The sequence below is a fragment of the Carlito syrichta genome, unplaced genomic scaffold (genome assembly GCF_000164805.1).
Source record: "Carlito syrichta isolate Samal-C Ts95f unplaced genomic scaffold, Tarsius_syrichta-2.0.1 Scaffold303646, whole genome shotgun sequence".
Classification (NCBI taxonomy): domain Eukaryota; kingdom Metazoa; phylum Chordata; class Mammalia; order Primates; family Tarsiidae; genus Carlito; species Carlito syrichta.
Window position 1 is genome coordinate 808,643 of NW_007247742.1, and position 25,410 is coordinate 834,052.

Here is a 25,410-nt window from a genome sequence, read left to right on the forward strand (position 1 = left end):
TCTTGGACAGTCAGCGGACCAATAGTGCGCTCTACGTGGGGCGGGGCTCAGGTGCGGGCGCCGCCGGTTGTCCTCTTCGCTGCTCCGTAGTGACGGGGATTGTTGTGTTACAGAAATCCCGGGAGCGAGCTGTATGTAGACTTGCATGCGGTCTGCTCCCGGGACGTTTGGTGCCGCTTCTGGGGTCGGAGCGAGTTGATGCGGGTCAGTCATTGCTTGTCGATCGGGTAACAAAGAACGGTCGGTAGGGCGACCTCAGTGATTTTTAACGGTTGGGCTCGGTTTGGGAGCTGGACGTTTACCCATTTCATTCTTTTGTGGGCCAACACTGGGGGTTTGAGAAAGTGGACTGGGGTAGACGTACTTACCCCGCAGCTGACTTCTGGTAGCAGGTTGAGGGCCGAGATGGAGCTGTTTCTTATTCTCTTTCTGTTGCAGGAGCTGCTCCGCCATGTCGCCAGCTCCAGCTGCAGCGTCGACCCCTGCGTCGGTCTCCCTGTTTGACCTCAACGCGGATGCTCCGGTCCTTCTGGGCCTAAGCCTGGTGAGCCACGCACCGGGGGAGACTTTGGCCCGGGATCTGCGTACTTCCTGTCCAGGTATCCGGGAAGGCTTGGGGTGGGTGGACCCACGAGGAATGTGACAGGGCTCTTTGGAGCTTATTGCGTCTCCAGGGAACACATTGGTATTTCCCAGCTTGGGAGCCCACGATGACTTATCTTTCTGCTGAATAAAATTTGTCTAAATTCACTTAATTTCTAGGTAGTTTCCAGCACAACTCAGTTGTTTTCAGTCAAGTCTTTTGCCATTGCTTATGTCTCCTCACCTTTAACACCACTGCCTTCAAAAACACTTCAGAATCTCTAGATATATTTTCAAAATTTCTAGATATATTCCAAGTTTAACAGGACTCCAATCAAATGTTTCCTTTTTGCTGAGCATAAAACAATTTATTGTTTTTTAAAAATAACTTTGGCTTGTCTTTGGCTACATGTTTTTTTTTTTGTTTTTTTTTTTAGTTGGAGTCTCTCACTCTGTCGCCCAGACTGGACTGCAGTGGCCGCTTCCGGCCACTACAGCCTCGACCTGCTGGGCTCCTGCCATCCTTACGCCTCAGCCTTCCTAGTTGCCGGAAATACAGGCGCATGCTACCACGCCCGGCTGATTTTTTGATTTATTGTAGAGATGAAGTCTCGCTGCCCAGGCGGGTCTCGAACCCGCGGGCTCAGGCAATCCACTCACCTCAGCCTCCCAAAGGCGCGGGATTACAGGCTGAGCCACCGAGCCCGGCTGGCTACATGTTTTAAACAATCTCTTTGGTTAACATAAATACAATATTTTATTTATATTCATTTTATATACATCTCTTCAGAAGCATGTTAATTGCATAGTGATTGCTTTACCATTTATTTCATGATTACTAGATTATAAATTCCTTGAATGCAAGATCATGCTATTTTTTTCTTTTGTATCCTCTTCTACATCGTCTATCAGACACTGAATATAATTCCAGGCACTATGGATTTGGACTGTCTTTCTATGTCCAATTATTCTTCCCTTATTTAGGTTCAGGGGAGAGAGAGAGCTCAGAAAGAAAACTACTACAGGGTCCTATGGCTATTTCAGAGAAATTATTTTGTTCAACTTGTGACCAGACCTTCCAGAACCACCAGGAGCAGGTAATAGGCCAGGGCGCAGAACTAGATATTAGAAGCAAAAGTGTTTTGGTGGGTGGGGAGAGGTAGACATTTGATTTGCTTTAAATTAATAAAGTTCCATGCCTGATGGTGTTACCCAGTCGTACTTCCTGGAAATCCATTACTGGTTTTGGCAGTGTACAAGGCTGGGGCATGTTTCTACCTTCTGCCTCCCTCTTTGCCTTTGTAACTAGAGGGAACATTATAAGCTTGACTGGCATCGATTTAACCTAAAGCAACGTCTCAAGAACAAGCCTGTCCTGTCTGCCCTAGACTTTGAAAAACAGAGCTCCACAGGTGATGACTGGTGGGAGATCTGTGTGGGAATAGGGCATGGGGGTAGAAGAGAGCCCTAGTTTAGGAGTTTGAAGAAAGATCCAATATGGGGTAACGAAACTTGTGTATCTCATGTTGTCTGTCTTCAGGAGATCTTTCCAGCATCTCAGGATCAGAAGATTCAGACTCAGCCAGTGAAGAGGACTTACAGACACTGGATGAGGAGAGGGCCGAATTTGAGAAGCCTAATAGACCTCAGGGCTTCTATCCCCATCGAATTCTTTTCCAAAATGCCCAGGGCCAGTTTCTTTATGCCTACCGCTGTGTCCTAGGCCCTCATCAGGCAAGTAATAGTACAAGTTGTGTGGTCAACCATAGCCTTTTGTACACTCAGTCTAGATTTCCCTTTAGCCCAGTCCATATCTCACTTTTCTTCCTTCCTGTTGGGTATGAGTATCACACTTGACAATACAGTCTTGGACTGACATTAGCCTGAATCTTGGAAGGGTCAAGTGTAATGGAGTTAAGGTTTTGTTTGAGACAGGGTCTCACTCTGCCACTCAGGATGGAGTGCAGTGGCATGATCACAGCTCACCACAGCCTCTACCTCCCGGGTTCAAGTGATTCTTCTGCCTCAGCCTCCCATCTATCTGGGACTACAGGCACATACCACCACACCCAACTAATTTTTATATTTCTTGTAGAGACGAGGTCTCACTATGTTGCCTGGACTGGTCTCAATTTCCTGGGCTCAAGAGATTCTCCTGCCTTGGCCTCTCAAAGTGCTGGGATTATAGGCGTGAGCCACCATGCCCAGCCTGAAATTTTTTAAACAGACCAATCCAGGTTTAAATTGTGGTTCCACCACTTCATCTTGACTACCTCTCCAAGTCTCAGATTTCCTTGGAAACAAGCCTCAGGGTGATTGTATGAAGCACTTAGCATTAGTACTTGCTCTTAATGAATGCAACAGACAGAATGTTTCTGGTGCTTCTCTGCCATCCAGGTTCCCCCAGAAGAGGCAGAATTGCTATTACAGAACCTGCAAAATGGGGGTCCCAGATACTGTGTGGTGCTCATGGCTGCAGCTGGGCACTTTGCTGGTGCTGTATTTCAAGGGTGAGCGGGTACTACATGGGGGTAGGGTTGGAGTGGATCTTGTTAGCCTGGGAGCACCAGCTGGTCTCCAGTACTAAGTCTGTGCTGTCTACAGAAGAGAAGTGGTAACACACAAAACCTTTCATCGCTACACGGTGCGGGCCAAGCGCGGCACAGCCCAGGGGCTTTGGGATGCCCGGGGTGGAGCATCACGCTCTGCTGGAGCTAACCTGAGGCGCTACAATGAAGCCTCACTATATAAGGTAAGTTAAGCCTCCCAGATCTAGAGGTCTTTTCTGCCTCTCAATTCAACTCATTAGGTTTTGGCTCCCATATCCTTTTAATTTTCATTATTTCTGGGTAGACAAAGGTCGAATAGAGATCCCCAGGACCCTTAGTCCTTTCATTCTTTCTCCTTCTGTGTAATCTTCCACCTCCTATGCCCTGCACATTATCTGTGGGCCATTGGTTGGAGATTTAAAAATAGCAAGTGAAGAGAGGCAGAGCTGAGTTATTCTCTCCTCTAGGATGTTCGTGACCTGCTGGCAGGACCAGGATGGGCAAAGGCACTAGAGGAGGCTGGGACAATACTGCTGCATGCTCCCTGCTCTGGCCGGTCCTTGTTCTTTGGAGGCCATGGGGCACCCCTGCAGAGGAGGGATCCCCGACTTTGGGATATCCCCCTTGCCACCCGCAGACCTACCTTCCAAGAGCTACAGCGTGTGCTCCATAAGTTGACCACCTTGCATGTCTATGGTGAGGGTGAGCCTTTGATCCAGATCTCCTGACTCCCCAGACCTTCCTGTACTCTGTAGCCTAAACCTCCATTCTCATTTGTGTATCCAGAAGACTTTCTAGTCCTTGGACTGCAGCCCAAATTACATATTTGTTGAGAGATACCTGGGCTGGCTTCTCTTCAGCTAAGTTTGAGAAAGATCTTTCATTTTATGCCAGAAGAAGACCCTCGGGAAGCAGTCAGACTGCATTCACCTCAGACACACTGGAAGACAGTAAGAGAGGAGAAGAAAAAGCTTACTGAGGAAGAAAGAAGAAAGATCCCCAGTGATGAAAATGAGGCATTCAGGCAGAATGAAGACTCTTCCAAACAGGGTTTGTGCACTGTCTGACAACTGTCCACTCAGAGTTTCTATGCTAGAAATGCAGTGGCAAATTCCCTACTCTCATTATGACCCATTTCCCTATTTATAGATGGGCCCTTATATAACACGTAGACACACACCATCTATTTTTAAAACGAGGTGTGTCTCAGCAATCAGTGAGACATGTTTAGTGACTTTTCCAAATCTATTATTTCTTTTTTTTTTTGAGTCAGAGTCTCACTCCGTAGCCCAGACTGGAGTGCAGTGGCATGCTCCCAGCCACTGCAGCCTCGACCTGCTGGGCTCTAGCGATCCTTCCGTCTCAGCCTTCCAAGTAGCTGGAACTACAGGTGCACGCTACCACACCCGGCTAATTTTTGATTTTATTTAGAGATGAGGTCTCGCCAAGTTGCCCAGGCGGGTCTTGAACCCGCGGCTCATGTAATCTACTCACCTCAGCCTCCCAAAGCGCTGGGATTATAGGCTGAGCCACCCAGCCCAGCTTCTATTCTTTTGCTTATGGATGTTTCCTCAGAAATCAGAATGTCTTAGCATGGAGTAGATGTTTGAATGTGTTGTATGGATTTCACATAGTTTATCTGTCTTTTATTAGGTGCTGTGGCTTTGGGCTAAGGGATGCTTCCATGCTTTTTCTATTGTGCACCATCCTCAGACAGTTCACAGGGAGAGTCCAGGGACTTTTGTCCCTGCATATCTCCTTCTGGGCCTGTCCTTGTCTGGGCTGAAAGCCTCGTTTTTTAAAATGTAATATAATAATTTCAGCTATTGATGTGCTACTTTATCTGGGTGATAAAATAAAAACACTTTCAGGGTGATCTGAATTATCTTTTTATAGACATTCTTATGCATCTGAGGCAGCCCATATGCTTCCACCCTCTGCATACTCTTTAGATGGATTTCACATGTCAGGTTTTCCCCTAGATTCAGGGTCGGAAGGAGAAGATGGCTTCCAGGTAGAGTTGGGAGTAGTGGAGTTGACACTGGGGACTCTGGATCTTCGTGAATTTGAAGTATTGCCCAAGCGGAGGAGGAGAAAAAGAAATAAGGAGAAAAGCCAAAACCAGAAGGCTGGGGCTTGTATGGCTCTTCTCCAGCAACCACAAGAAGATGAGCCTTTCTCACGGTCAACCCCAGCAGCTGCAGCCCCCTTGGGCCCTTGGCTGGATGAGGCCAAGGCCCCTGGTCGGCCAGAACTCTGGGATGTGCTTCTAGCTGCTTGCCGAGCTGGAGATGTTGGAATACTGAAGCTCCAGCTAGTTGCCAGCCCTGTAGACCCTGGAGTTATGTCTCTGCTCAGTGCCCCCTTTGGCTCCGGTGGCTTTACTCTCCTGCATGCAGCAGCTGCAGCTGGAAGAGGCTCAGTAGTTCGTCTGCTGCTGGAGGCAGGTGCCGACCCCACTGTGGAGTGAGTAAGGTTTTCCATCCCCGTTCCCATTTTGGGTATAGAGAGGATAATTTGGAGGCTGAAGTTGGCACTGGCTACTTGACAATATTCCCTTGGTCTGGTTGGGTGATGTTGGGAAAGGAAGGAGGTAGGTCTAACCCATTTTGGGGGGTTTTGCCCCTAGGGACTCCCAGGCCCGGCCACCTTATGCTGTTGCAGCTGACAAATCAACACGTAATGAGTTTCGAAGGTTCATGGAGAAGAATCCAGATGCCTATGAGTACCACAAGGCTCAGGTCAGCTGGAAAAGGAAGGAAAAGCAGAGAGGGAAGGCATCAGAGATCCTGGCTAGAGCCTTTCTACTTCCTTGCAGTTTTACCAAGGATAGCTTCTGTGGGTCTTACCCAATGCCTTCCTGAAATCCTCCAGGTGCCAGGGCCACTGACACCAGACATGGAGGCACGGCAGGCTACAAGAAAAAAGAAGCAGAAGGCAGCCCGGCGGCAACGGGAGGAACAGCAGCGGAAGCAGCGGGAGCAGGAGGAGCAGGAGCAAGAAGAGCAGCAGCGATTTGCCGCCCTCAGTGACCGAGAGAAGGTGAGGCTGGAGACTCTCTCTTCCACAGCAAGTCTTCCTTAGAGGCCTCATCCCTTCCTCAGTATGAAGCTGTCACTTCTTGGATACCCTCTTCACCCCTGGGGCCTTGCCCTTAACATAGCTCCTCTTTCCTTCAGAGAGCTCTTGCTGCAGAACGCCGATTTGCTGTCCAGTCAGGAGCCCCTACTCCTCCGATTCCTGACTCTGCAGTTGTTAATGCTCGGTATGGGGCGGGGGTGTGAGTGGTGAGTGGCCTATAATTTAGCTGTAGGGACCATTTGGGACATGCAGAATGAGTGCCTACACGGTATTCAGAAGAGGGTTGAGAGGATTTGAGATGTTCTGGCAACAGTTGGAGCAAAAACAGAAATGGCAAGAGAAGGGATGGGGACAACATGGATTACAATTTTGGGGGGTACCTGTCTAGCCATTTTTCTTCCTCTTGTTCAGACGCTGCTGGAGTTGTGGGGCATCCCTCCAAGACCTCATTCCCTTTCACTACCTCGACTTCTCTTTCTGCTCCACACGTTGCCTCCAGGATCATCGCCGTCGGGCAGGGAGGCCCTCTTCCTGATCTTACAGCTACACCTGGGGCCAACTCTAGGCCCTAAGAGGACACATTCACACCAGCCCTAGGTCTCTTCTTCCCCATGAAACCAGAGAGTATACAGAAGTTTAGGGTGGAGGATAATCAGGAACCAGGGCAAAGACAGGACCAAAGAGGTGTGTGGAGCTAGTACTGTCTCTGGAACTTTAATCACAATAAAGTTTGGCAAGAAATCTTCATTTGTACTTACACTCAGAGACATTCTGGCCCTTGGTTCCTCATTGTCACCATGGCCAGCACCAAGGGATCCTGCCCATTCCATGTCCCAGGTCCAAGGGTTACCTTTCTTTCAGTGCCCACTTAACTCCATTGGTTCAAATGTATCAGCTGAGAGGGAATACATATATGTCTCATACAAGGTGCTATTGAGAATAGGCTTATCCAAAAATTGGATTTGGGGCCGGGGAGGCACATTTTCTAGTTCCAGCAATGTGATTTTGTTGAGGGCTCCCCTAGAAAACAGCAGGAGTCTTGGCACATAGAGAGTCTGTTGTGGCCCCCGCTTTGTCCAGTACCGGCCCAAATTAAATCCATTGATCCAGACTTGGCCCTGAGGAATAGGGTACAGGGGAGAGGGGAAAAGAAAGGATCAGCTTTCCAGAGGGTACAGTCATCCCCTTTTGGGTTCCTAATCAGAGAATACTTTCTGCTCCCCCTCCTTCCATGGTTTTTCTCTTTTCCCACACCCCTAACCAAGCCAACTGCCACCATTAACAATACCTTGGTCCATCCAGGTAGATACAGAAATGTGTCCCCAACAATGCCTAAAATTGGAAATGTTGTGGAGTAGAAGGTGGGGCCAGAAGGAGCTTGAGTTTGTGAACTTTTCAGAAACTGAGAGGGAAACCACCACTTTACAAGGTTATCAATTTTCAGAGGGAACATCATCCACTGGGTAAGGATTGTTTGCCCCAGAATTGGTGGCTCTAACAGGCCCTGTAGGGAAGGCAAATGAAAAGTGATCATTCACTAAGCTCTATGGCCAAACTATTCCTAATCAAGCCCCAAGATGTAAACTGGCAAAACTAGCTCACTTTGAAGTCACTGCTGTTTGACCCAAAACTGAGCCGTCCCATGTTCTCCAGCAAGATATCCAGTTTGGTCCCTAGTTTCCCCATCAAAAATAGTTGGTGTCTCATGTTTCGCTCCAAAACTCCCTGGAACACCTGTGGATAAGAGATGGGGATCTATGAAAGGAAGAGTTCATCATCTAGCTCTTGGTCACATGAGGAACCCACATTAGGAAACTTATTTAGAGGACAAAGAGAATGTAGCCATCTGTCAGCTACCCATCTATTCTAGAACTCTGTCCTCAATCAAGCTCTTCCCCAACCCAGCTTATCCCTGGCCCCCTGCAATTGTGAGCAAGCAGGTGGGAAAGGGTAAATACTGGGAACTTAAGGCTAAAGGGAAGGGAAGGGTAAATACTGGGAACTTAAGGCTAAAGGGAAGGGAAGGGTAAATACTGGGAACTTAAGGCTGGGGAAGGGAGGAAATTGGAGTTCACAGTTAGCCTGGAATTAGATTCTCACCCCATCCAACATCACATAGGCACGGTCATGGACTCCATTATTTGGCACCCAGAATGGTGTTGGCTCAAAAATGGTATGGGTCAGATAGGTCCGGTACAACATAAAGCCATGGTCCTGGGTATGAAAGAATGAGTACTTCAGATGAACTGAGAGTTAAGAAAGGACACTGGGAGAAGGGTAGCTGGAGGAAACTTTTGGCTAAAGCTCTTGAGGTAGGTTACCATCCCTACTAGGTGCCAGTGTATGCCTTACCTGTTTGACAGCCTCAAAGGTCATTGGCAAGATTGAGTGGATGGGTCCTTGGGGGCATAGAAAGTCTAGGAAAGTCAGCAAATCCCCAGCCTATCAGAATAAAGGGGAAGAATAACAGGAGGGAAGTTTCTGGATAGAGGACAGGATAGGCTATTTAGAAAATAAAGGGGTATCAGAAAAAAGATGGGGAGGAACTTACCGGGTACAGAGTCAAAGGTCCAAGCATTATCTTCAGACTGGGAGGAGGTAAAGGTCCCAAGGGAATTTCCTGGAACTGAGCCCAAATCCTCTCAGGAGCCATAGGAAAACCACAGAAACACCACCTATTCCAAGACCCTAGAGCAGGGTTCTTAACCTTGGGTCCAGGGAAGGGCTCCAAGGGTCATGAAGACCCTGCAGTTTTGCACACGTGTGTGTTTCTTCCCTCATAGTCCCATTTGAGTGAATGGAAAATGCTTCCATGGGATGATCAGAGGGCTCTGTGGCCCAGACAACAACCATCAATTTATGGGATCCCTTTACAGTTTGGGCACTCCCACCCAGTTCAATAAAAAGTCTTTGGAGCTTAATGAAGTAGTAGAGCACCTTGCTGATGACATCTCGAAGAGCAAAAAGCTTAGGTGTAGGGTCGCCTGCTTCAGATATAGGTGCATCATAGTCATAGCTGGTAGTAATTGGAAGGAAGCGTCCTTTCTCATCAGCACCTGAGGTTGAGCCAATTTAATTAGTCCATCATATCTTTCAGATGATAGGCACTAAGCAAAGAGCTTCATGCAGCAATTCTGCCATCGGAGGGGAGGGTGGTGGCCATAATCAGTTTCTAGACATCCTAATCCACCCAGACATTCAATTCTAATTCCTTGTTACCTCCCTGCTTCTGCCCCAGGGACCATCTGGACTCACCATTCCAGTATCCAAAGTTTGTACCTCCATGGAACATGTACCTGAAGTGGGGAAAGGCAGGGAGGAAAGATAAAAGCTAACTGATTGGATCTTGCCTTTCATCCCCAACTCCCAGCTACAGATTAATGTCTTCAGTTACATGTTCACACTGGCTCCCAACTTGAGCATGGTTTCTAGTCCTTTGGCTACAGTTGAAGTGGACCGTGTGGAGTGATTCTGGCCCCAGTAATCCAGCCAGCCTGTGTAGTACTCAGAGTTTACCTGGAGTGTGAAGTGAAAGGAGCCATGATTGAGAGGGGCACTGAGCTGGACCCATTCCCATCCCCGACTCGTGCTTCGATTCCCCTCCCATTTAGCCCCTCACCAATGGCCCATGGGGTTCAAACTTGCGAAGCAGGGTAAAGATTTTGGTCATGTTGTCAGCTGCAGGAAAGAGGCAAAGAAAAAAGATAAACATCATGGAAGAGGTATCCTTTCCCCAGAATCCACTCCTACCTCTTCCTTAGGAGACCTGGGCCGAAGTCCACAGTGGTATAGAGTCCCTGGAGGGAGCCACACTTGAGTCCTTCAGGCCCATCTGTGGTGAAGAGCAAGATCTTGTCTCCAAGAAGTGCACGGAAGAGCCCAGCCAGGTGTCTCAGGTAGCTGAAGTCGCAGGCCTTATAGCTACCATATTCATTTTCCACCTGTCAGGGGGAAGGGAAAGTGGAGCCCAGCTATGACACGGAGGTCAAGGACCCCTTGCACCTCCTTCCCTTTACCCAGTCAACTTCCCCCCTTGTACCTGAATGCTAATGATGTTGCCCCCATTCTGGTAGAGCCATGGATAGATCTTGGGCAGCAAAACCTTGAACCAGGAGTCCACTGCAGCAAGGAAGACTAAAGGAAGGAGCAGTGCTTGCATATTAGGACCATCCCCCCAGACTCCCCCTCTTGCTAGTGACTTCAGTGCTCCACTTGCCCACAACAAAATCTGGGAAGCAGTGACTCTTGCCAGAAGAAACTCTCAACCCTAAGACTTGTATATTTGCATGTCAGTGACATTTGAACATAGGAAACATTAGCATTTCTTAAAATACATCTAAGAAAAATGTTAAACACATAGCATAAAGCTATGAGCAACGTAGCACAGAAATTCACAGAAATGTAGAATGTCTGACCTGCAACCTGATGTAAGTGACAGTGCTGGTAATTTAAGTCATCAACTGAAAGATCATTATACAGGTTGAGCAACCCTAATCTGAAATGCTCCAAAATCTGAAACTTTCTGAGCACCAGCATGATGCCACAAGTAGAAGATTCCACCCCTGACCTATTGCTTTATGAGGGTTCAATGTATACAAATGCTGTTTCATGCAGAAAGTCATTTAAAAGATTGTACAAAATTTTCAGGCTATGTTTATAAGGTGTATATGAAACATAAATGAATTTTGGTAGTGTTTAGACTTTGGTCCCATCCCCACGATATCTCATTATGTATATGCAAAAACTCCAAAATCTTAAATCTGAAACACTTCTGGTTCCAAGCATTTCAGATGAGGGATGCTCCACCTATATTAGGTATCAAGCCTTAAATGCTCAACCTCTACTTGTGATTTGTGATCCACCCATGGGCTCTTCATGCATGTTATTATCTCTGCCTGATACTTTGTCTCCCTTACTCCTTTACCTAGCCAACCCCAATTTATGCTTCAATTCTTAACTTATATTTCAATTCCTCAAAAATATTTCTGATATCTCAGATTAGATAGATCCCCTGTTACATACACACTCGCCTATTATCTCATACTTCTAAGTACTTAACAGATTATACTTGGGCATTTATTTCTGTAATGGTCTTTTGTTGTTTTCCCCCACTAGTGAGAAGGAACCTTGTGTATCAGGTTAATTTTTCACATCCCTGTCATTGAGGACAAAACTTAGCAGATAGCAGATTCTCAAAGGTGGATTCAATGAAAGATATTTTTGTATTCTTAAAATATTTGATTCCTTTAAATTGTATGTTGTATATAAAAGAGGCCTATGTTTTACTGCTTCTCTTAATCTAAGCATACACTAAATCACATTTATTCACTCAACAAGTATTTATGGGTGCTGATCATGCACTGAGCACTGTTCTAGGTGTTAGGGATTTTAGAAGGGAACAAAACAGACCAAAAAAAATCTCTGCCCTTGTGGGATTTCTATTCTAGTGATATACGCAGATAATAAGTTAAATAAAGTAAAATATATAGTGCTAGTGCCAAGGAGAAAAAAATAAAGCAGGGAGAGAGAAAATAAAATGGTGGAGTGGGGAAGCTTAAAAGAGATGGTGGCCAGGAAGCCCTCACCAAGGTGATTTCTGTAGGAATATCAAGGGAGCACATGCAGAGACCTCAAAACCCAAGGCCTGGTGGGCTTGAAGAACAGCAATGAGGCCAGTGTAGCTGGAGCAGAGTGAACAAGGGGGGGTGGGAAGAGCAGATGCCAGGGAAGTGACTGGGGCCAAGTAGGTAGGACCTAGTAGACCATGTTCTGGTTCATTCACATTCTGAATGAGAACCTACTGGAGACGTTTAAGCAGAGAAATGATTGGAGATGTATATTTAAACATATTTTAACAAGATCACACTGGCTGCTGTATTGAAAACAGACTATATAGGGGAGAGGGCAAACAAGGGAAACTAGTTAGGAAGCTATTAAAATAAGCCAGCTGAGAGAGATGGTTTGACTTGGGTAGTGGCAGTAAATTCAATGTTACGAGGCTAAGCTGACAGGATTTTCTGATAGATTGAATGTAGGGTGTGAGAGAATGATAGGTGTGAAGGATTACACCATAGTGCTTAGCCTGCCCAGATGGAAAATGAAGTTGCCCTTAGCTGAGATGGGGAGACTGGAAGGAACAGCTGGTTTGGGAGGCAATGCCAGGAGCTTAGTTGTGTCACTAAGCCTTTTATTTGTCCAAATTAAGAAGTCAAGTAAGCAGTTGGACATATGTGTTTGAAAGTCAAGGAAAAGGTCCTGGCTAAAAGCACGTATTTCAGGGTTAGGTATTGGATGAAATTTAAATCCCACCACGTGGCTGAATGAGACCACCTAGGGAATGAGAATAGATGGCAAAAAGAGTATCCAGGGACTGAGCCCTGACACACTCCAGCATTTATCAGAAAGGAAAATGAAGAAGAACCAGTAAGAGACTGAGGAGTGGTCAGAAAGACCAGGAGGTAAGAGCGGAGACCAGATAAGTGAAGTATCATGGAAGCCGAGAAAAGAGTGTACAGTATTTCAAAGGACAGCATGACCAGCTGTGCTGAATGCTTCTGATTGGTTAAGGGGGATGAGACCTGAGAGATCATGGATTTAGCAATATAGAGGTCATCGGGTTTCCTGAGCAAAACAGACATTGCATGTTGATATTCCATCATTTTAATTGTATTTAATAGTCAACTGAGTTTGGACTAGGCATGGTGGCTTACACCTGTAATCTCAGCACTTTGGGAGGCTGAGGCAAGAGAAATGCCTGAGCCCACAGGTTTGAGACCAACCTGGGCAACATGGCGAGACCTTGTCTCTATAACAAATAAAATAAAAATCAGCTGGGTGTAGTGGCATGTGTCTGTGGTTCCAGCTACTTGGAAGGCTGAGGCGGAAGGATCACCTGAGCCCAGCAAGTCAAGGCTGCAGTAGCCCTGAGTGTGCCACTGCACTCCAGCTTGGGAGACAAAGTGAGACTCCAACTCCAAAAAAAATAAAATAAAATAGTAAACTGAGTTCGGGAAATGTTATGAGGGCCATAAAGCTCTCCAGCACCCTAAGAAATGAAATGGCATCTGGAGAGTCCCAAAGATATAAGGCATTTTTAAAAAGTATAAATCAGATAAAATTATTCCTTTGTTTTAACGACTTCCTATTTGTACCTGAAATGAAATCTAAACTCCTTGAAATATTGGGTATCATAGAGCTTAATCTTGAGTTCTTTTTCTACACTCTTTTCCCAGGTGATGTTTTAGTATCCATGCATTTAAAATGCTATCGTTAGAGTGATGACATCCAAATTTATATCTCTACTCAGACTGTTCCACTAAACTCCACATTGCTTACTTAATATCCTCACAGTTGTGACATGATAAAAATTTAACATGAGAAGACAAAACTATTATTTTTCCTCAAAGTTGTTCATCTGCCCCCCACCCAGCCTTAACTACCCGGAAACTTGATTATTTTCTTTCCAGATCCTACCCACACTGCCCTACCCCTCTTCTTCCAGTAAAAATCTATCAAAAAATCTTGGTGATTTTTATCAAACCATATCTTATTCTGCCTTCTTCCATTTCTACTGCCATCACCTTAGACCAAGCATTATCACCTCTGTCCTCAGCTACAGTAATAAATCCCAGTTAGTTTCCCCACCTCCATCCTTGTTCTCCCCAAACCATTCTCCACATCTGGGCTAAAGTAATATTAAAACAGGTCATGTCACATCTCTAGTTAACTTTTTTTTAATGCCTTTCTACTGTACTTGGAACAAAATGCAAATCCCTTCCAATGGCCTACAAGGGCCCACACCAATCATCTCTATCTTGTCTCCAATTTCATGTCATACTACTGTCTTCCTACCCACTGTGCTCCAGTCCTGCTGGCCCACTTTTCTTTCCTTCATCATGCCATGTTCTTTCCCATCTCTGGGAGCCTCAGAAGATACCATTCCCTCTATCTAGAATGCTCTTGCCTCACTCTTCATGTGACAAGTGCATTCTCTTTCCTGGAAGTCAACTGAAATGTCACCTCAGAGAAGCCTATTTTGACCACTCTACATACCCTCTCTGTTAATCACTATCTCAACAGCTTGTTTGTTTTCTAATGTATTACTTATATAGCTTACAATAATTTTTTTTTTTGCTTTAAAAAAAAAATAAAACTGCCGGGTGTGGTGGCTCCTGCCTGTAATCCCAGCACTTTGGGAGGTGGAAGCTAGAGGATTGCCTGAGCCCAGGGGATCGAGACTAGCCTTGGCAACTTGGTGAGACCTCGTCTCTGCAATAAAGAAAAATTAGGTGGGTGTGGTGGCACGTGCCTGTAGTTCCAGCTACTTGGAAGACTGAGGCAGGAGGATTGCCTGAGTCAAGCATGTCGAGGCTTGGTGGTAGTGAGAGTGCCACTGCACTTGAGCCAGCACAACAGAGTGAGACTCTGACTCAAAAAAATAAAGTAATAATAATAATAACCATTCTTTTCCACTATACTATAAGCTTCAGTGTTCAGGAACTGAGTTTGTTTGGTCTTCCGGTTCTAGAATCCTGGTGGGCATGAAGGAAACACTCAGTAAATGAATGATGACCTCCAATTTGGGAATGGTCTCTTCTGTTTTTGGCACCCAAATGGCCCATTTTGTTGTTTGCTTTTTCTGTGTTAAATCTTGTGTCTCAACTCACCTGGATCTGAGGTTCTCAGATGTATTTTAGGTTTTCTAAGCAACCAGGATGGGAGACCCCCCTGAGACAAACAAAGACAACAAAGAAACATGTATGCTTTGTTGTTTGGGGTTGGGGTGGAGAAGAAAAGAAGGGAGGGAGTTGAGTATAGCGCTGGAAATGGCCTAGAGTGGGCAATGGGAGTAGCCTAGGAACTGCATATGAGTAGCTCAGGTTCTATCCCTCCTCCAGCTAACTCACCATCTCCCACTCTGCACAGATGTAAGGTCCTGGTCTCAGAATGACCAACAGGTCTGCTAGAGCTGCCTCATTCAGAAAGGCAATGAGGTCTCGGCTGCCATTAAAGTTATAGACCCCAGGCTGTGGCTCATGATAGTTCCAGGGCACGTAACTGAGAAAGGAAGAGGTTAACAGGATCCAAGGTGGGGAGACGCCAGGGACGCCTAAAGGCCCACGCCTTGAAGGGAATCTCCAGGAAGGGCTGGAAGGCGGTCCTTTGCCCTTTCCCACCTTTGTCCTAGGAGTCCTGGAGCTCTAACCCCTCTTGAAACTGAGCCAGTCTTCCTGTCCCGACCCTCTTCCTAAGGGGGTCGGGGTAGGAAGAGTAAACCCCAAGCCCCTCACGAGCACTTCTTACAACTGTACGGCGTTGAGGCCGCTCAATCGCATCTTCCAAAGCCGGTCTGCCCAAAGCACCCGCGGTACGCGAAAGTAGTGCAGGCTGCCTGACACATAGCGGAAGGGGGCCCCGTCCAGGAGGAACCTGTCATGATCCCGATCCACTACGAACGACCGAGGGTCTGCCTGCAAAGGGAAAGACGGTGCTCGTCAGAGGTCTGAAGTGAGGGTCGAGGGTCAGCGTCTGCCAAGAGCGGAGAAGATGGAACTAGCACTGCCGGTTGTTTTGTTGTTACTTTTGACTGTCTCCCATCCTCTGGATCTGTTCCCGCTTTACCACACCAGGCCGGCTGGTTCAACCCTCTCATCGTACCTGGGACAGCAGCAGCGTCAGGAGCGGCAGCAGCAGGGAGTGAAGGACGGCTGGCTTCTTGGGAGCCATGGCGCTTACAGGGCTAGTCCGAGAAGGCGGTCAGGCCGTCACGTGTCGGATTCCTGGGAGGGAACCTCAGCGAGCAAGGGGGCGGAGACCACCAAGTTGCCCAGTGGTTAGCCTAGACTCTCCAGTCTGCAGCCACCCGCTACTCTACAAGTTTGTAAAATCCTCTACATCTTGCTATTCAAAGTGTAGTTCATGAACCAACTTTATCAGCGTCACCTGGGAGCTTGTTAGAAATGCAGAATCTCAGGTTCTACCTCAGACCTATAAAATGAGAAGTTGTATTTTAACAAGATTCCCAGGCGATCCTAAGCACTTTCAAGACTGAGAAGCATAGACAACTCCCTGAGGGCGGGAAGTGCCTTGTCTACCTTGAATCCTCAGCTAGAAGTTAAATCTAGAAGAATGAATATCAGAACCAAGGGACTAAAACGTTCAGAACCAAGGGAAACTGTCAGAAAATCTTCACACTGATCTAGGGCATGAAGGGGGAACCAGGTTACAAAACAGTCCTTTTCCTAGGGAGAGAGACCTGTTTCAAGTAAAAGAAGTCTTCTTTGGAAGTAAAAGTCTTCTTTGGAAGTGTATCCCTCCCCAGTTTATCCCTGCCTGCCCAGGCAAGAGATGTCAAGGACAATTGCTTGGTGTCAAGGCTTGGGAATTTGTGAATTTTCGTTCCTCCTGCCTTCACAGTCCCAAGCCTGGGATGTGAGGGGGTAATAATAATTATTATTATTACTGTTTATTGACACGGAGGACTAAGCACTTTACATCTCATTTAATCTTCAGACAACTCTGTGAGGAAGATAAGTATCATTCTCATTTTACAGACGAGGAAACTGAAGGACAGAAACATTAAGTAGCCTGTTTAAGTCAAACAACTATTTTAGTAGAGCTAGGATTTGAACTAGACAGTCTGAACTTACGGTAAAGCATTTAACCTTAGGTACTATTATACCTCTTTTATAGCTATGGAAAGTGAGGATCCAAGGGATTAAGTAACTTGCCCAAGGTCACACAGCTAGTATGCTGTTAAGACTGGGTTTAGAAAATGGCAATCTGGTTCAGGAGTCTGAGATCTTAACCACTGAGACTAGGGGTAGTGGGATACAGGCCAGAGCCCCGAAAGCTGTACAAGACTAGAGCCCCTGGAGTCCATGTCGCCGGCACCCGCCCTTCCCTGGATGCCACTCTTGGCTGGACTGTAGTAGGCAGCTCTCTGGCCCCAGCGCGCCGGCGGTACGAGGCCGCCTACCTCAGACATTGGGAGCCGGAGGTCCCGGGGGCTTCGGGCCGAGTCCGACTTTGATCCTCTTTGGCGCAGGTGCCTGGGCCCTGGGACCCGTCTGTGCTCCGCGCCCTCACATCATCCGGATGCCCAGCGGTTGCTAAGATACCGCGGGCCGTTACGCCGGCGCAGACTGATGATGTCACTGCCGCTTCCGGTCCCTGGTGCGTCGCTCCTTCTTGAGCCAGGTCAGTGGGGACTCCAGCCTGGCCGACTCTGCGCTCTGCGCCCCGAGGTCAGGGGTGGGCTCGGCAAGGATTGGGTCCGAGCCTCGCACCTCCACTGAAACTACCCTGTACCCTTCTTTTGCGGCCCAACGGGCGTGGGAGCGGGACTGCCCAAAGGTGGGCTGGGTTGGGTGGAGGAAGCGGCCTGGAAGTCGTTGCGTGTCCTGAGGCTTTAAGGCACCGGACCCTAGCCTGTTGGAGCTGGCGTCTCCAGGGCCCGCTTTCTCTAGACGGGATTATAGGTTCCGAGATCTGGACCTGAGCTCTCCGCATTGGTACTTCAGGGGTCGTCTGGATTGTGCGGACCTGCGATTCTGCTGTTGTTTTCCTTTCAGCATGATCTGCGGGGCCCCAGCGCATCGCCTGGAAGAGCCCACTCACCCTGGACGAACCCTTCCTTAGCCTCAGACCGTCCTTGATGAGGATGACTGAGACATTATGGGCCACGCGCTGTGTGTCTGCTCTCGCGGAACTGTGGTCATTGACAATAAGCGCTACCTCTTCATCCAGAAACTGGGGGAGGGGTGAGTGTTTGGAAGTCACTTAGTTAGTCCCCAGGGTTATGATCATTGAGGGACAGCAGTCTGCACATTTAGAGGCACAAGAGTTTTATCCCTGTACTCTGACTCACCTGACAAGAGTGTAGCTGCATGGTAGTCAAGAATGTGGATTCTGGAGCCAGATCCCCTACATCCACCTTGTGCCACCTTGATAAGCCGTTTTTTTTGTTTTGTTTGTTTTTCCTTCATCTGCTTAATGGAGATGATGATCGTGTCTCACTGTTGGAGTTGTGAGAATTAAAGATAATGTATATGAAGTGTCTCACCCAGTGCCTGGTTCACAAGCACTTGATACATGTTGGCTGTTATTCACTTAATATTTACTGAGCATCTGTTATGTGCAGGGCACTGTATTATGACCATAGGACCTCAGAGATTTCTATATCCTTGTTCTTGAGGAGCTCAAAGTGTAATAATGATCAGACTTCTCATAGTTTTGCATCTTGGGAGGTTTTTTCTAAATGAGAGAGACAACTCCCAGCCCCAGGGAATTTCTCTGGGTCCAAGCCATGTGGGAGATGACCATGGTCCTTCACTGACCCCTTTGGCCCACAGTGGGTTCAGCTATGTGGACCTAGTAGAGGGCTTACATGATGGACACTTCTACGCCCTGAAGCGAATCCTGTGTCATGAGCAGCAAGACCGGGAAGAGGCCCAGCGAGAAGCGGACATGCATCGCCTTTTCAATCACCCTAACATCCTTCACCTCGTGGCTTACTGTCTAAAGGAGCGGGGCCCTAAGCATGAGGCCTGGCTGCTGCTACCCTTCTTCAAGGTCAGAAAGACTCCTGATTATGGAGGGGGTTTCGACAGAGCTGCCTACCAAGGGCTATGTGAGCAGTCAAGTGTGTAAAGTAGCATGAGCCATGTCCTTGGTTTGGCCACTTTAGATTTGGAGTCTGAGGTGTGTGTGGTAAAAGGGTTGATAGGCTTTGACATAGGGAAGGGATCAGGCCCAGGGGACAGGGGCTCCAAAAACATCTCCAATTTTGGGGAAACTTGTGTTGCAGAGAGGTACTCTGTGGAATGAGATAGAAAGACTGAAGGACAAAGGCAACTTCCTGACTGAGGACCAAATTCTTCAACTGCTGCTGGGTATCTGCACGGGCCTTGAGGCCATTCATGCTAAGGGTTATGCCCACAGGTCAGTGGAGGACCCTGTGTACTTACTGGGGCTGAGAGGAAGAACCTCACCAAGAGAAATGGGAGGTCTCTGCTCTTTTCCCAAGAAACAGCCTGCATGATTCTTCTGCTCTCTGGGATTCCAGCTTTCCTGTCAAGGATGCTCATGAGTCATTTCCACTTCCCTTCAGGGACCTGAAACCCACCAATATCTTGCTTGGAGATGAAGGGCAGCCAGTTTTAATGGACTTGGGTTCCATGAATCAAGCACACATTCATGTGGAGGGCTCCCGCCAGGCCCTGACCTTGCAGGTAAGAGAATCTCCAGGTTCCTTTGCCCACCTGTTCCCCATCCCCAACCCTTTCTTGGTGCATGCCCCAGTTTGGTCACATGACCATGGCCATGCCCTACTTTTGAGCTCTGAGGCCACTGTTCCAGGACTGGGCGGCCCAGCGGTGCACCATCTCCTACCGAGCCCCAGAGCTCTTCTCTGTGCAGAGTCACTGTGTCATCGATGAGCGGACTGATGTCTGGGTGAGGAGCGTGTGGGTGGGAATTTGAGTGGGGAGGGGTGTAGCTCTGTGCCTACTGAGAAATAGAGGAGTCGGTCTCTGGTTTCTGTTGCATGGGGCCCCAGGAACCATGTTATGTCCCCATCTACTTCAACTTCCTTCCTAAGAACTGTCACTGTCCACTGTACCAATTGCACAGGAAGTGGTTTAACCCCTACCCCCTGAACAGGGTGGGTACAGTTCAGTGTTGGTACTGAAGGTAGTGACTAAGCAATGGCTAAATAGGCCTCCAACTTACTGGCAGTTTCTCTGGGCCCTGGTAGTGCCATGTGGCTGAAGTCAGCATATTCTTTTTAGCTTATGCAGTCTCCTTTGACCACAGAAGGGGTTAAAAGGCCCCTTCAGGGACTAACGAAGTTATGCTCAGTCCCTAGGCTGTGTGCTATATGCCATGATGTTTGGGGAAGGCCCTTATGACATGGTGTTCCAGAAAGGTGACAGTGTGGCCCTTGCTGTACAGAATCAACTCATCATCCCACAAAGCCCCAGGTGAGCAAGCAGTGAGAGGGGCACCAGGCATTTCACTTCCTCTTGGGATTAGCTGAGTCGGTGCCTCAGCAGGGGGGTGGGGTTGTCCAGTCACCCTACCCTCCTCCCTTCACAGACACTCTCCAGCGATGCGGCAGCTACTGGCCTCGATGATGACTGTGGACCCCCAGAAGCGCCCTCATGTTCCTCTCCTCCTCAGTCAGCTGGAGGCACTGCAGCCCCCAGCTCCTGGTCAGCACATTACCCAAATCTAAACAAAGCAGTGGCCCTTGTGCCTTGGAAAGAGGCTTCTATCCCTCATGGGACTCTCCATCCATTCTACCTAGGACTGTTTTCTTACGGTTGGAGGCAGAGGGGTGGGGACATTCATCTTAGTCCTACGCCTGCTCTTCTGCTTTCTTTCCTTAAAGAGCAACACTTGGGTAAGGGGCCTTACTGATTGGGAGTGGAGTGGGAGTTGGGAAAAGGGAAACTGATGGGAAATGATACATGGCTCTGAGCAGGACTGCTGAGCTCACATCATGTTCTGCCTCCAAATCCAGGAGCAGGAGAATGTATAGACAGAAGAATAAAGTAAAAGCAGGTTGGTGTGGATCTTAGTCTATTCAGTGTTCCTGGAGCGAGAGAAGAGGTGCAGGGGGTCCAAAGTCTGTTTGCCATTTCCAAGGGAACAGCTTGGGAAGAAGAGGGACTATAGTCAGCAATGGTGTGATTTCATCATTCCACGTAAGGAGGCTGATGTCCTTAACCTTCCTCTGGCTGGTTGGCAGTGGTAATTCTTCTAGCTTGTCATAGTAAAAACTTAGAGCTTCCCTGGCTTAAGCTGGCTTCTACCTGTGCCAGAAACTGGGAACAGTGCCCCCCAGAAGCAAACTCAACTAGTTATTTCCTTCCTTCACTACCAGGGGTGAGTAGCTTAGTCAAAGCAGCCCAGCCAGTATGCCAGGCACAAGGGCCTCTGGGTGGAGACACATGAAGCAGCTTTGGAACAACCATATTATCGGTCTCCTATCCTCAGCCTGGGGCAAGGGGAGTGGAGGGGGCAGCCATTTTGGCTCATGTGCCCCCGATGGTTCTAGCTTATACATGGTTAATGATTAATGAGGCAATGTGGTGTGGCAATATCTAGCTGCCACTTCCTGACTACTCTGCTGAGTAAACAGGGGCCCTGTCTTAGCTGGGCCTGAAACCTGTTCTCGAGGGAAGGGCACTGTGTCCCTGACTCACCAGGGAGGAGAGGCAAGGGCAGGGTTGGCATCTCCTGCTCTTGTGATCCAAGCTTCCTCCCCTCAACCATGCCCACCCCACATGCTGATGTCAGCATGAGTCCTGGGGTGCCTATTAGCAAAGTTGAAATTTTCCCCAGGACCCTAGTATGAGGCTCCCACCAGTTAGCACGGCGGCTGAGACCAGAAAGAAAGCACAAACAAGGGAGACGACCTGACTTTTAATGGCACAGCCACAGCAAGGCAGACAGGAAGCTATGCAGAGCTACTTGGAGGTGCAGTGGCACAAACAACTCTAGGAGATCACCATTGTTCTCTCCCATCCCCCAAGCTTGTAACGTGGCTCCATGCCCAGGAACTCTGGGCTGGGCCAACCCCACTCCCAAAGCCTCATAATGCACAGAGGAGCCCAGCCAAGCCTTGCTTCCAGAGGTGGTGAATGCAGAGGCAGCAGGAAGAGCAGGGTAGCAGTCCAACTTTCAGATACAGAAACTACTGGATTAAGCTGCTTGGAAAGGAAGTGAAGACTCATATCCTTCAATAGTCTGTAGCTGGACAGACAGGTCCAGGATTTGGTCCTCATTTCCTCCCTATCCTGGGTGTCCCTAGGACCTTACCTCAAGGTCCCTGGGATCATGCTTCCTGGGCCTGGCAAGGGTCCCTTGGCAGGTCCCACCTTCAGCCATGGAAGGGAAAAGGGCCATGAGCAGCAAACAGGGTGGCGGCAGTGGCAGCAGCAGCAGAGGCAGGAGCAGCACAAAAGGGAAGGCAGCAGAAGCAGAACTCACAGAAGGGACAAGAAACCGTGCAAGCAGACTGTTTATTTTTAGAGGATTTTGCAGTAAACATAGTGAATAGACTCCAGACAACTGTTCTACTCTTCTCCTTCATCTTCATCCTCATAGGAGTCGATGCCTACTTCCTCATAATCCTTCTCCAGGGCAGCCATATCCTCCCGGGCCTCAGAGAACTCACCCTCCTCCATGCCCTCGCCCACATACCAGTGCACAAACGCCCTCTTGGCATACATCAGGTCAAACTTGTGGTCCAGGCGGGCCCAGGCCTCGGCGATGGCGGTCGTGTTGCTCAGCATGCACACGGCACGCTGCACCTTGGCCAGGTCACCCCCAGGCACCACAGTGGGCGGCTGGTAGTTGATACCAACCTTGAAGCCCGTGGGGCACCAGTCCACAAACTGAATGCTGCGCTTGGTCTTGATGGCGGCGATGGCGGCGTTGACATCCTTGGGCACCACATCTCCACGGTACAGCAGGCAGCAGGCCATATACTTGCCATGCCGGGGGTCACACTTCACCATCTGGTTGGCAGGCTCAAAGCAGGCATTCGTAATCTCTGCCACTGACAGCTGCTCATGGTATGCCTTCTCTGCAGAGATGACTGGCGCATAGGTGGCCAGGGGGAAGTGGATACGAGGGTATGGCACCAGGTTGGTCTGGAACTCTGTCAGGTCCACATTGAGGGCCCCATCGAAGCGTAGAGAAGCTGTGATGGAGGAGACGATTTGACTGATGAGGCGATTGAGGTTGGTGTAGGTTGGGCGCTCGATGTCCAGGTTGCGGCGACAGATGTCATAGATGGCTTCGTTGTCCACCATGAAGGCACAGTCTGAGTGCTCCAGGGTGGTGTGAGTGGTCAGGATGGAGTTGTAGGGCTCCACCACAGCTGTGGACACCTGGGGGGCTGGGTAGATGGAGAATTCCAGCTTGGATTTCTTGCCATAGTCAACAGAGAGCCGCTCCATGAGGAGTGAGGTGAAACCAGAGCCAGTGCCCCCACCAAAGCTGTGGAACACCAGGAAGCCCTGAAGTCCTGTGCACTGGTCAGACTGAAAGGTAAGAAAAAGAAAGAACAACTTAGATAGGGGAGGGGCCTGAGGGACTCTATCTCTGGCTGCACAAAGCCTAAAATAGCTCAGAAGTCAAGGCAAAGACTAATGAGTATGCCGTAGCATCACATTCTGGAAAATGTACAGTTAGAGATGACCCCTGAAATGTATCTGAAAAAAATGTGGCTGATCATTAGCATGGTGTCAAAAGCTCCCTCCCTTCCAAGACAGATTCTCACCAGCTTGCGGATCCGGTCCAGTACTGGGTCAATGATCTCCTTGCCAATGGTGTAGTGACCACGGGCATAGTTGTTGGCCGCATCCTCTTTCCCAGTGATGAGCTGCTCTGGGTGGAAGAGCTGTCGGTATGGGCCATTTCGGATCTCATCTGAAAGGGCATAAACCACAGTTAGAACAAAAACCACAAGACTGCTCAGCAGGGGCCTTCCTCCCCCGGAGGGTGGGGGTGGGGGTGCTGCAGCCAGATGTATGCAAGGGTTCATCCTTCTGCCAGCTTGAGATACCAGCATACGAGATACCCAGCCCTGTGGCCCAGGCCAGCCTAAAACCAGCTTGCCTTCTGCAGCTTCAAGACCAGGAGTCTTCAGGGCCAGGGAGCCAGGTTTAAACACTCTCTCCAGAGAGAAGCTTTGAGTCACTCTCCTCCACCCTCAATTTTGCCCCCTCTTCCTCTCACCAATTACAGTGGGCTCCAGATCCACAAAAACTGCCCGGGGAACATGTTTTCCAGCACCGGTTTCACAGAAGAAGGTGGTGAAGGAGTCATCCCCTCCACCAATGGTCTTGTCACTGGGCATCTGCCCATCAGGCTGAATCCCGTGTTCCAGACAGTAGAGCTCCCAGCAGGCATTGCCCATCTGGACACCTGCCTGGCCCACATGGACTGAGATGCATTCACGCTGAAGGATAAAGAGGGGGGACACAGCATAAGTCCCATAGCCCCAAGTCCTCACCTCGAGCCTCTCTCCCACACTGTCATCCATCAGCTAGGATGACTCAATTGGCAAGAGTGGAGGACTGGAGCTGGAGAGAGGTGAGCAGAGGAGCCTGCCCAGCCTCCCCAGTAGGCACCTGGTAGGGCAGGCCAACCTCTGAGCCTACTTCCCAGCGGGGAATTTGTCAAGTGAGAGCTGTAGCTCCATGTGACCCTGCCACACTCATAGGACACTCAAGGAGGACAGAGAGCAAGTGCCTATAAGGCAGGCGGACACTGCAGTAACTGAGACAAAGATAAGAGACTCCAGCTTCTCCCGATCCCTACTGCCCATAAACCCAGCTTCTCAAGACCCTGAGAAGGGGTGGAAGGTTTTCCAGAGGTGCGAGTTTATGGTTAGAGGCCACCACCTGCTTGATTAATTCTTTGAGTATGACCGACTGGAATGTCATATAACCCTTTCCTCCTTCCCTGTGGGCTGCAGAGGTGTCTCAGCCTTCCAGTCTGGCATCAAGTGACCACCGGCAGCCATCAGGAGGCCCTCTTCCCTCACCTTTAAATCCCATCTGGCTCTGAGGATCAATCCCATCTGGTTTCTCTCCACCCCTGCACCCTGGGTGTTTCCGCCACCTTCATCTACCTTGCTTGTCAGCTCACTCAGAAATCGGAAATCGCAGCAGTAATAATGCTTGCAGGCACAGAAGGCAGGGAGGCAAAAAGGGCTGTGGGCACTGGGGCACGCACTGCCTTGGGCTCCGTCCTTGCTAGCCCTAAGTTAACCCCTAAAGCGTCAAAGTCTACAGGACCCACGCGCCTCCCTTCCCTTCTCCCCACCCCGAAATGGCGGGGTGAGGTTTCCAAATACCCAGAAAAGGAAGCGGAACCTGCGGTGGGGCCCCAGAGGTAACCTGCCCTGCCCTGAGCGGGGTGAGCGCCATCCTGCACTCCAGCCCTACATCCTCTCTCCCTCTGGAGTCTTTCCAGTCACATCCCAGCCGAAAGCGGGGATTGGATTTCGGCCCCCGCTCCTGGGCTATAAATACCACCCCCTACACGCACCTCGCTCCCCTCCCCCCAACCTGGCCTTGGCCCGCGCGGTCGCTCAGCGCCAGCTGTCTCTGCCAGTCCGTGCACCCGCGCTCCGGCTGGAGGGGAGCCGGCTCGCCTCACGAGGCCGAGCCCCATTCCC

General features: G+C 49.0%; 4 protein-coding genes across 10 annotated transcripts in view; 2 read left to right on the forward strand and 2 right to left on the reverse strand.

Annotated features, from left to right (window-relative positions):
* The window catches only part of GLB1L (galactosidase beta 1 like), a 40,727-nt gene extending 23,449 nt beyond the window's left edge, over positions 1-17,278 (reverse strand). The window contains exons 1-17 of the mRNA XM_008058869.2: positions 17,191-17,278; positions 15,870-15,991; positions 15,516-15,682; positions 15,119-15,269; positions 14,879-14,939; positions 10,252-10,346; positions 9,979-10,153; positions 9,832-9,890; positions 9,607-9,728; positions 9,468-9,508; positions 9,150-9,268; positions 8,764-8,838; positions 8,565-8,654; positions 8,313-8,426; positions 7,815-7,946; positions 7,501-7,716; positions 7,063-7,330 (exon numbers count right to left, since the gene is read on the reverse strand). Coding sequence (XP_008057060.1) covers positions 7,070-7,330; positions 7,501-7,716; positions 7,815-7,946; positions 8,313-8,426; positions 8,565-8,654; positions 8,764-8,838; positions 9,150-9,268; positions 9,468-9,508; positions 9,607-9,728; positions 9,832-9,890; positions 9,979-10,153; positions 10,252-10,346; positions 14,879-14,939; positions 15,119-15,269; positions 15,516-15,682; positions 15,870-15,938 — 1,947 coding nt within the window. The 5' untranslated portion in view covers positions 15,939-15,991; positions 17,191-17,278 and the 3' untranslated portion in view covers positions 7,063-7,069. The remainder of the gene's footprint in view (positions 1-7,062; positions 7,331-7,500; positions 7,717-7,814; positions 7,947-8,312; positions 8,427-8,564; positions 8,655-8,763; positions 8,839-9,149; positions 9,269-9,467; positions 9,509-9,606; positions 9,729-9,831; positions 9,891-9,978; positions 10,154-10,251; positions 10,347-14,878; positions 14,940-15,118; positions 15,270-15,515; positions 15,683-15,869; positions 15,992-17,190) is intronic.
* Positions 24-6,954, forward strand: ANKZF1 (ankyrin repeat and zinc finger domain containing 1). 2 transcript variants are annotated; one of them, XM_021712783.1, is made up of 14 exons: positions 30-204; positions 439-599; positions 1,567-1,679; positions 1,892-1,994; positions 2,123-2,316; positions 2,980-3,092; positions 3,187-3,334; positions 3,599-3,827; positions 4,026-4,181; positions 5,114-5,597; positions 5,761-5,872; positions 6,006-6,173; positions 6,311-6,396; positions 6,624-6,950. In XM_021712783.1, exons 2-14 carry the CDS (start codon positions 452-454, stop codon positions 6,745-6,747), a joined length of 2,178 nt encoding a protein of 725 aa, XP_021568458.1. In that variant the 5' UTR covers positions 30-204; positions 439-451; the 3' UTR covers positions 6,748-6,950. The 2 variants fall into 2 exon arrangements, with proteins under 2 accessions (XP_008057063.2, XP_021568458.1); XM_008058872.2 differs by lacking the exons at positions 439-599; positions 1,567-1,679; positions 1,892-1,994 and having other exon boundaries at positions 24-170; positions 6,624-6,954.
* A 65-nt stretch (positions 17,279-17,343) lies between the features above and the next one.
* On the forward strand, positions 17,344-20,788 carry STK16 (serine/threonine kinase 16). 2 transcript variants are annotated; one of them, XM_008058878.1, is made up of 10 exons: positions 17,344-17,411; positions 17,786-17,974; positions 18,566-18,785; positions 19,021-19,154; positions 19,324-19,444; positions 19,572-19,667; positions 20,073-20,194; positions 20,310-20,425; positions 20,521-20,616; positions 20,737-20,788. In XM_008058878.1, the coding sequence occupies exons 2-10, from the start codon at positions 17,889-17,891 to the stop codon at positions 20,769-20,771; spliced, it is 1,026 nt and encodes a 341-aa protein (XP_008057069.1). In that variant the 5' UTR covers positions 17,344-17,411; positions 17,786-17,888; the 3' UTR covers positions 20,772-20,788. The 2 variants fall into 2 exon arrangements, with proteins under 2 accessions (XP_008057069.1, XP_021568463.1); XM_021712788.1 differs by having other exon boundaries at positions 17,405-17,692; positions 20,310-20,788.
* Positions 20,789-21,625: 837 nt separating this feature from the next.
* Positions 21,626-25,410, reverse strand: part of TUBA4A (tubulin alpha 4a) — a 4,935-nt gene continuing 1,150 nt past the window's right edge. For 2 of the 5 annotated variants that reach the window (XM_021712786.1, XM_008058881.1), the window contains exons 2-4: positions 23,964-24,186; positions 23,506-23,654; positions 21,626-23,266 (exon numbers count right to left, since the gene is read on the reverse strand). In XM_021712786.1, coding sequence (XP_021568461.1) covers positions 22,295-23,266; positions 23,506-23,654; positions 23,964-24,144 — 1,302 coding nt within the window. In that variant the 5' untranslated portion in view covers positions 24,145-24,186 and the 3' untranslated portion in view covers positions 21,626-22,294. Of the gene's footprint in view, positions 23,267-23,505; positions 23,655-23,963; positions 24,187-25,086; positions 25,238-25,300 lie in introns of those variants that run through there. The other 3 variants (XM_021712784.1, XM_021712785.1, XM_021712787.1) reach the window with 3 other exon arrangements.

Bases quoted from the DNA above. Each gene is read 5' to 3' on its own strand.
- ANKZF1 (XM_021712783.1), top strand. From the start codon at position 452: ATGTCGCCAGCTCCAGCTGCAGCGTCGACCCCTGCGTCGGTCTCCCTG. The intron at 1,680-1,891 runs GTAATAGGCCAG...CTTTGTAACTAG, and splicing joins TCCAGAACCACCAGGAGCAG to AGGGAACATTATAAGCTTGA. The intron at 6,397-6,623 runs GTATGGGGCGGG...CCTCTTGTTCAG, and splicing joins TCTGCAGTTGTTAATGCTCG to ACGCTGCTGGAGTTGTGGGG.
- STK16 (XM_008058878.1), top strand. From the start codon at position 17,889: ATGGGCCACGCGCTGTGTGTCTGCTCTCGCGGAACTGTGGTCATTGAC. The intron at 19,445-19,571 runs GTAAGAGAATCT...CCACTGTTCCAG, and splicing joins GCCAGGCCCTGACCTTGCAG to GACTGGGCGGCCCAGCGGTG. The intron at 20,195-20,309 runs GTGAGCAAGCAG...CTCCCTTCACAG, and splicing joins ATCATCCCACAAAGCCCCAG to ACACTCTCCAGCGATGCGGC.